Here is a 9,914-nt window from a genome sequence, read left to right as displayed (position 1 = left end):
CCAAATTGTGAACTTAGTCAAGTATTGGCTAGGTATTAGTTTCTTAGGAGGGTGTCTCCATCTTTGATCGTTATAAAGTTGACAGCAACATGGTACATGTTGTTAGAGGGAATTTGGGACGGGGTCTCATTATCTAAGAGGTTCTTAGATAGGATTGCACGGGTAGTGTCTAGGGGAGAAGTCAAGTACCGAGTGTTGGTCGAGGGCTTTGAACTAGAGCTATTATAGTGAATTCATCTTCAACACTTCATTACTGCGTTTCGTTTGCTATATTGATTAGTTAAATTTATGCGTTTCGTTTCCATCTATGTGATTTCTGCAACAATCATACATGCTCCTGTTTATTTTTTCATGAACAATCATCTATGTGATTTCTGCAACAATCATACATGCGTTTCGTTTGCTATATGTGCATGATTTATGCTCCTGTTTATTTTTTCATGAACTATGAAATTGTGCGTTTATTTTGATTTATGAAATTATGTGATGGTAGAATGGTTTCAGATTGTTGTACTCTGAAACCATTTTGATGGTATAATGGTTTCAGATAATTGATGCATTTTATTTGATCTGTTTTATGGTTTTTTTTTGTGATGATTTTGAGTTCATATGATTTTTGAGTTCTGAATTGATATGTTATTACTTTGATATGTTCAGATTTAAACTATAAGATTAGACATGTCGACTGAAGTACGGGATGAAGTTGATATTGATGAAATTGAACTTCTTACAAATGTTGATTTCCCTCAAGCCATTAACATTGATGATTGGATTCCTTGTCAAGGTCAAATTTTTGATAGTGATGATGATGCTTATAATTTTTACTGTTCGTTTGCACAAAGAAGTGGTTTCTCAATTAGACGTCATCACGTTTATAGAAACACTACTGAGGAGGGAAATCCACAAACAGTTTACAAAAGAGAGTTCGTTTGCCATCGATCCGGGGTTACTAAATCAGCCAAAGTTAATGAACTGGAAAGTCAAAGGAAACGGAAAGCTTCAAGGTGTAGTTGTAGTGCTAGATTGGTGGTTGCTAAAGAGACAATTGGATCGGAAGAAAAATGGGTGGTAATATATTTCAACAATGTCCACAACCGTTCAATTTCTCCCTGCTTATCGTAACATCCCGGTTGTTGACCAAAACCGTATACTAATGATGTATAAAGCTGGTTGTTCCATCAATGTCACAATGAGATTGCTTGAATTAGAGAAAGGAATAGATGTGGGTAGTCTACCATTTATGGATAAAGATATTAGGAATTTCCTTCAAAACCAAAGTGGTATTGACAAACAAAATGATGCTTTAGATGTCTTGAAATTGTGTAAAGGGTTGAAAGAGTTAGATGATGCCTTCCAATATGATTACACAATAGATGAGAATAAGAAGTTGGAACACATTATTTGGGCATTTGGTGATTCAATCCGTGCATATGAATCTTTCGGGGATGTCGTTGTCTTTGATACTACTTATCGAATAAATCGTTATGATATGCCACTTGGAATATGGCTTGGAGTTGACAATCATGGGAATTCAGTTTTTTTTGGTTGGGTTCTATTACGAAATGAGAAGATTTCTTCCTTCACATGGGCTTTAAAGGTAAATATCTATTTAAATTAGATTTGTTATTCAATTCTGGCTTTCATTAAACCACATGGGGATGTGGTTTCATTAAATTGACTTTTCTTAATTAAACTAATAATTTTTTAAGTAGGTTTCATAGAATGACCGAGATTTAGAGCCTGTTCTTTCAACTAGTGGAAGTTTGCCTGAACCTTTTATCACAATTGTACACTGAAACCATTCAACAAGACAAATGGTTTCAGTGTATAACTTACTGAAACCATTTTACAAAAGTAATGGTTTCAGTGTACAAGAGTAATTAGATTTGTGATTCAATTCTGAACTTTGACTGTTAATATCTTATTTCAATATTTTCAGAAGTTCCTAGCTTTTGTCAAAGGAAAGAATCCACAAACAATTCTTACAGATCAAGATCCCTCGCTTAAAGAAGCCATTGCAAATGAATTTCCGAACACAAAACATGCCTTTTGCATATGGCACATTTTGGCAAAGTTGCCAAGTTGGTTTTCGTTTGTATTAGGTGCAAGATATAATGACTTTAAATCTGAGTTTTTCAAGGTGTACCATTTAGATTGTGAAGATGGTTTTGAACAAAATTGGAAATCCATGGTTGCACAATTTGGTCTAAGTAACGATATACATATTAAATTGTTGTATTCTCTTCGCCAACGTTGGGCTCTAGCTTATTTGAAGGACTTTTTTTTTGCTGGGATGACAACAACTGGACGTTCGGAATCGATAAATTCATATATAAAACACTTCTTGGATGCCAAAACAAGTTTGACTGATTTTATTACTAGGGTATGAACTTAACTTTTTTTTTATGCAAGTTATGATCTTACTCAAGTACTCTGTTTCAGTATTTGACTATATCATTGGATAAAAGTACTGAATTGGTGTTAAAGTTATGATCCTACTAAGTTATGATCTTACTCAACTATTGTTGTATTTTTGGTAGGTTGGTGTTGCTGTCCAGATTAGGAATCGAGTTGGAGAGGAAGCAAGAATGCGTCAAAAGTATCATAATCATCTACTTAAAACAAGTTTTCCAATGGAGGAACATGTTGCATCTATACTCACACCTTATGCTTTTGGGTTGATTCAAATTGAGATTGAGTTATCTACAAAATACGCTGCAACTGAAACAAACAGTGGCTCTTTTATTGTGAAGCATCACACCAAAGATGATGGAGGTCGTCTTGTAACTTGGATAGAAGGTCAAGAATCAATTCGTTGCTCTTGTAAGGAATTTGAGTTTTCTGGAATATTGTGCAGGCATGCTATTCGAGTGCTTCTAATGAAAAATTATTTTCACATACCTTCAAAGTATCTTCCTTTTCGATGGAGACGTGAAAGTTCATTGATCCCAAAATCTAGTCACATAGTAAACAACAATGATGTCTCCTCTGCTGCGTTTCATTCTCTGATTCAATGTCTTGAATATGAATCTTTAAAAACAAAAGAACGGAAACAAATTGCTACTAAAGGGTTGGAGGATCTTATCCGAGAGATAAAAGGAATGTCCGAAAGTCATGAAGATCAAATTGGTTTGGAAGTTGTTCCAAATAATGATGAATGTGATGTTGGAATTCCAGTTAGAACTAGAAGCAAAGGTCGACCAAAAGGTTCAAAGGCAAAAGTAGTAGTTGAAGTTGTTTCAGATGATGATGAATGTGATGTTGGAAATCCAGTTAGAACCAAAAGCAAAGGTCGACCAAAACGATCAAGGCCAAAAGGAGGAGTTGAAGCTGCAACCAAGATTCGCCATTGTCTTTTTCCGAATTGTGGTGCAACCGGCCATGACACACGGAATTGTCCAAACAAAAGGAAACATAATGACATATTGCCTAATGAATCACCTAATGAGTAAGTTTTACTTGAATGAAAATAATGAATTGTTGTTTCTTTTCAATGCTAATATTGACTGTTTGTTTTTCTTATGATTAGGTTCAAAAAGGGTTGGAGAAATTCATCTAATTAATAGTCAAAAAAGGCTTAGAGGATGTAATGGATAAAAGTGATGATAGTAATTCAACAGAGATGTGTTTCATGTTTTCTGGTGTGGTTTTAGTAGTGGGAGTAGTAGCTATAATACAATGATATAGTGTTGACTATATCATTGGATAAAAGTACTAAGTTGCTTTTCATTAACTAGTCTTATAGTTCTCTTTAATTGATGTAATGAGATGTTAAAGTTTGTTTTATTGGTATCATAATATGTTCTAGTGTTATTTTTTTAATTGGCCGAATATGAATATGATGTTAATGGTTTCAGTGTATAACGCTATGAAACCATTTAACTAGACAAAATGGTTTCATTAAAGTAATATGTTTTTCTTGAAACAGATATACCCATGACTAGCATGACTAGTGTTTAAACATTAAACTAGCTATGAAACCATTTAACTGTAATAATGGTTGTAGATAAAATAAATACTAAAATTATGTATAATGCTATGAAACCATTTAACTGTAATAATGGTTTCAATGTATAACGCTATGAAACCATTTAACTAGAAAAATGGTTTCATTAAAGTAATACGTTTTTCTTGAAACAGATATACCCATGACTAGCATGACTAGCTTTTAAACATTAAACTAGCTATGAAACCATTTAACTGTAATAATGGTTGTAGCTAAAATAAATACTAAAATTATGTATAATGCTATGAAACCATTTAACTGTAATAATGGTTTCAGTGTATAACGCTATGAAACCATTTAACTAGAAAAATGGTTTCATTAACTTCATAGTTAAAAAGAAAGAGTTATATATTTTAATGACAGAAAAGAGAGAAGATATAAGAGGTTCAGAATATATCAAAAAGAGCGAAAATACTAATTATAAGTGGCAAAAAATAATAGTAAATTCTGTTAAGCAAGCAACTATCAAGAGTTGTAACAAAGTGCACTTAGTTATACATAATCCAGAAATTCAAATTGCAGCCTCCAACAACCTTTAAACAACTACATTAGTTATACATAATCCAGAAATTCAAATTCAAAAATTCAGACATCATCCTAGCTTTTGAGTCAGTTCTTCACAGTAAGAAGTTGCATTCTTTTCCACTTTTTGTCTTATTGAATTGCTGGAGTCGGTTAAAATTGTGGACAATATCCCAATTCTGAAGTCTATCACCCTTGCAATTTTGTCTCGCTTTCCGAGTTGGCTCCAATTTTTGAAAGACTCCATTTGGGTGTAATGGTCACCTTGCCATTCTTCAAGGAACTTCATGCAAAACACTCCACAATTGTCTTTATCAATTTGAGTTGGCATTCTTGGAGATTCCCAACTAAATTTGCTAAAGTGGAAAGGCAATGGCATTTTTTTATGAGTATACAATCCTATAAGAAATGCATTCACCTCCTTCAACCATACATCAAACATCTTTTTGTATATATTTGGTGGGTCCAAATCCAACTTATCTCCATACATGCTGTTTAGGAATTGAAATCTGTGGCTTTTCAAATTGACAACAAAGCACACATAATGACTCCCTGGATTGCCAATCAATACGGGCGTCATGATCTGTTTAAAAGCACACAAAATATATTAGGATGCTTAAAAAAATGGAACAAAATTGAGCAGATAACTCAAACTGGAAGTTTGCCTGAACCTTTTAAACACTGAAAGAATCACAAAACTGGAAGTTTCTAGTATGATATATTTTAGTAACTTAAAAAAAAGGAACAAAATTGCAAGTGTTTAACATAACCAGAACTGATTACTTAAATGTATTAATTAGAACTTGGTAAAGATTACCTTTAATTAACCATAAGACTAAACCGTAAGATATTGAAACCATTTAATAAGACTAATGGTTTCAATGTATAACTTATTGAAACCATTTAACAAGATTAATGGTTTTATTGTATAACATATCCAATGAAACCACTAGTATATCCAACGAAACCACTAGTGTTGTTAAATGACTTCAATAATTAACCTATTAGTTTGGTTAATTATACATAATTGACATTTAATAGACTTTTTCATAATTAAAGCAACTAATAGTCGGGGAAGGACTTACGTATTCCAGACTTGTAGGGTCAATTTTCTTCCAATCCATGTACTTGAACCATTTCAGTCTTGCAATGAAGTTATTGAACGCAGCTGGTTGCTCTATTTCCAGTGCATCCGGTCTTTCCATGTATTGCTGTTTATATGAAATGAGTAAAATCAATTCCAAAAACACTAAAAAGTAAGTAAACTATTAATATTCATGGAATATAATCCGTACATAATTGATATATCGTGTAACAAGCCTTGTCATTTGTCCTTTTCGTTGCCTCCAATTCAAGTAATTTACCCAACTATTTACAACAAAGCAACTGATCCATTCATCTTTGTTTAGAGTCCATAACTCTTTCCGTTGTAGAGAGAAGTCATGTGATTTGGAGTAGTAGAGAATTTCCTCCCTATATAATTATTAAGCAGTTAGGATTTGTAGTCACCTATTCTAATCACAATATTTTAAAATGATTTTGACTTACTCATCAATTGAACTGCTCCATGCATAGGTGCATATATCCTTCTGCAATTTAGTTGCAGTTGACTCGTAGACAGCAGTATCATATGGGCTTGTAAGGTACTTTGATTTCTTCACAGCTCGTCTACGTTCAGGATATGTGCGATCCTCCTTTTCATTCTTCCTCTTCACTCTAGTTGGCTTAACGGTGTCCGCTTGACTCAAGTCAATGATTTCATCAACCAACACCGTCCTTAACGGAGTTGCCCTGCCAAATAAATGCCATAGCTGTTATTTTGCAGAATTGTGGAGAATTTAATTAATGAAACCATTTTTCTAGTTAAATGGTTTCATAGCGTTATACACCGAAACCATTATCATAGTTAAATGGTTTCAGAGCTATTTTAAGGTTTAAAAGCTGGTCCTGTGTATATCTGTTTCAAAAAAATCTATTAGTATAATGAAATCATTTCAAAAAAATCTTACTCTACAACTTCTTTACAGTATTCTGATGATGCATCAAAATATTGTGGATACTGCAGTATTGTTTCTTGTGTAACAGAGAGCGGTGGTTGTGGTCCTTGCCCATCATCTGCTTCCTCATCATCTGCAGTATTGTTTCTTCTTTTAACTGATGCTTTATACCTTAGACTTTTTTTTACCAACATTTCCCTCATCAGCTCCACATCCGACATCCTTCTTCTCATCATCAGTTTTCTCAGCCTTCTTGTCATCCTTCTCATCCTTCTTGTCATCATTTCCCTCATCAGTTTTCTCAGCCTTCTTCTCCTCCTTCTCATCCTTCTCCATCCTGAAACAAGTGTTAAAGATATGGTATAAGATGTTAGAATATTATCTAAGGATATTCTACAAAATATAAATTTTATAATATTCCTTAATATTCTACCATTTATCAAGACTAATGGTTTCAGTATATAACTTACTGAAACTATTTATATTTAAAAAAAAACTGAAACAAAATACTAGTCATTACTTACCCTGCATCAACATTTACCTGCTCATTTCCAACTTTTTGTTCATCTGCCCCATCTTTACCCTCAGCTAACCTTCTTTCCAATATTTCAGCAGCTCTATTGTAGACCATTATACAGGACCTACAGTGATTAAGATGCATCGATGCCTGTATACAAATAATTATTAACATAACCGGGTTCACAATACTAATAATTATACAAAATCATAAGAACTCAACCATTATACCCTCACAAAAATCATCACAAAAAAAAGCATAAAACAGAACAAATAAAATGTATCAACTATTTGAAACCATTTTGCTGGTATAATGGTTTCAGAGTATAGCTTATTGAAACCATTTAGCAAGATTAATGGTTTCCACATAATATTCCTTAATTGTATAATTTCTATCTTTATTTTTCACTCACCGCAGACAATGGACAAGTATCTGCATCAAAGCATAGCACGAGTGGCACTTCATCAGTGTTGCTCAATGTGGTTACACCGGCTGTCAATCCATACTCGAGTCCCATAACGTCGTGGACCTTTTGAATATCTTGGGTTGCCGTCTTTACGTCCCAATCACGAAGTGAGGGTCGTTTGTATCTCCCGGTCAGAAATGGGCTTTTCTTCCCCATCTTTTCCATATAATTAATCTGCTCAATAAATTAGCATGATAAAAACATCAACAATAAAAAGAGACTGATTTGGGAATACACAATAAATCGCATACATAATTTAAAAAACTAGCCTTATATCTTTCTTTTTATGTTTGTTTATATGATGATTTTAAAGAGATATTAGGAATCCTACATCCTAGCTTTTAACTATTAATTTAATGAAACCATTTTTCTAGTTAAATGGTTTCATAGCGTTATACACTGAAACCATTATCACAGTAAATTGGTTTCATAGCCAGTTTAATGTTTAAAATATAGAGACATTAACAGTCGTCGGAAATAAGCAAAACAAGAATGTATGTATCACTAGATTTTCTCTATCTAGTGAATAAAAAATAAGTAAACTTATAAAAAAATTACTATGAACTGAGGGAATAAGTTTTCGTGCCATAACCGTCTGATTTCAAATCAACTGTGTCGAGATCTTTTACAGCGTCAAAATGTGTAACAACATCACAACAGTCACAACAACAAATCTATTTTTTAATGAAACCATTTTTCTTGTTAAATGGTTTCATAGCGTTGTACACTGAAACCATTATCACAGTTAAATGGTTTCATAGTCAGTGTCATGCAATTTTAAACAAAGGAATTCATAATAAACTTGGTAAAAATGCATCTGAATCATACTATTTAGAAGCTCATGAGTTTGTTACAAAATCAACAAAGTTTATGAATGAGTATAATATCTGAGTAATGTTTTGTTGAATTCAAAACCATTTTTCCTATTTGTGTTTACATTACTAGACTAGGACTACCATTATCACTATCATATCAATTTACACTTGTTGAATTCAAAACCATCTTCCTAATCACAGTATTGAGTGTAAAACTAACTATAGTGGTCCAAAAATGTTCAAGTTGTTAATTGTTATCCAAAAAAAATATTAGTAAGGTATAGAAATATTACCATGAGGAAATGGAAGTCGGCTAATGGATTTGCAACAATCGGATTTTGCAAACCTTCTTTCATATATTGAAGAACATATGAACACCAATTGTACGATGACACGCCGGCTGGATCCTCCAATATTTGTGCATATTGTAGTGATACACCACTATGATTAGTGGGGCACAAAATATTGTGAATGATATAACAGATTGCCCCTTTAACCCATGCTTTTGGATGCTCGATCGTCTTCAATTTGCTTTCCAAATCACTCACCTTCACATGTGGAGAACTATCCCCACCCAATCCTAATTCTCTTCTTAGTCTCCTTATAGCTCCATCAGAACAAAGATCCAAGTTAATTTCCTTCCCCGCCATTGGTAGATCATACACTCGATGTACATCATCATCTCTCAAAGGGAGTACCTTTGTCTTTGTCAGTCTAATCCACATGTGCTCTTTTTCAAAGCTTTTTACTATTCAATCCACAAAGAAGGTAGGAATCTTTGTCCAATTACATATATACCTCATTCCTCCAAAGCCACATTCGGTAAGTTCCTTAACTATCTGATCTTTCCTTCTTTTTCCTTCTATCAATTGCATAATGTCGTACACCTTAGGTATGCTAAGCTTGTGCCTCAATCTTAGATCGGCATCGTTATCTTTCCTCACTTTATCACTTACTTTCTTCTCATCTTTTTTTCCCTTTCCTTTATGCTTTACATTTGCCTCAGCACCAGATGATGAAGCATTCCCTTTCTCCTCATCCGAAGCTGTCAACCCGAGACTGAAGGTTGGTGGATCTAGCATCTCTAGGTACTTAAATGTTTTCACCCTAAAACATAACAAATTCATAAGAACTCAACCATTATACCATCACAAAAATCATCACAAAAAAAGCATAAAAAAGAACAAATAAAATGTATCAACTATCTGAAACCATTTTGCTGGTATAATGGTTTCAGAGTACAACTCTCTGAAACCATTCTACATTCACAATGGTTTCATCCAAATATCAGTATAAAATATTCACAACTTAGTCAAAAAGCCATTAGGACTCCAAATATCAGTGATTATTTATTAGTGAAACCATTCTACATTCACAATGGGTTCATCCAAATACTAATTAATTGTTGTGTAGAGGGAATAAAATATAGGTGAAACTTCTAATTTAGTCACTGAATCCTGGCACAAAAAAGTTGCGAGATTTCAATGAAGACTAATAATAGTGTAGATTTCAATGAAGACTTCTAATTATAATAGTGTAGATTCTATCCAAATCTACACTTAGATATATATATATATGCTTACAAGTCACA

The 9,914-nt window shown here is 33.3% G+C and overlaps 1 protein-coding gene and 2 pseudogenes across 1 annotated transcript; 1 reads left to right on the top strand and 2 right to left on the bottom strand.

Annotated features, from left to right (window-relative positions):
• Nucleotides 1-246: 246 nt before the first annotated feature.
• LOC123922895 lies at nt 247-3,794 on the top strand (annotated as a pseudogene).
• Nucleotides 3,795-4,598: 804 nt separating this feature from the next.
• LOC123924448 lies at nt 4,599-6,688 on the bottom strand. Its single transcript, XM_045977340.1, has 5 exons — nt 6,538-6,688; nt 6,077-6,319; nt 5,824-6,001; nt 5,614-5,739; nt 4,599-5,111 (listed from the first exon to the last, which is right to left on the bottom strand). Exons 3-5 carry the CDS (start codon nt 5,854-5,856, stop codon nt 4,599-4,601), a joined length of 672 nt encoding a protein of 223 aa, XP_045833296.1. The 5' UTR covers nt 5,857-6,001; nt 6,077-6,319; nt 6,538-6,688.
• Nucleotides 6,689-6,690: 2 nt separating this feature from the next.
• Nucleotides 6,691-9,249, bottom strand: LOC123922894 (annotated as a pseudogene).
• Nucleotides 9,250-9,914: the final 665 nt, after the last annotated feature.

This window comes from Trifolium pratense, linkage group LG4 (genome assembly GCF_020283565.1).
Source record: "Trifolium pratense cultivar HEN17-A07 linkage group LG4, ARS_RC_1.1, whole genome shotgun sequence".
NCBI lineage: Eukaryota > Viridiplantae > Streptophyta > Magnoliopsida > Fabales > Fabaceae > Trifolium > Trifolium pratense.
This window is presented reverse-complemented; position numbering and strand designations above follow the sequence as displayed.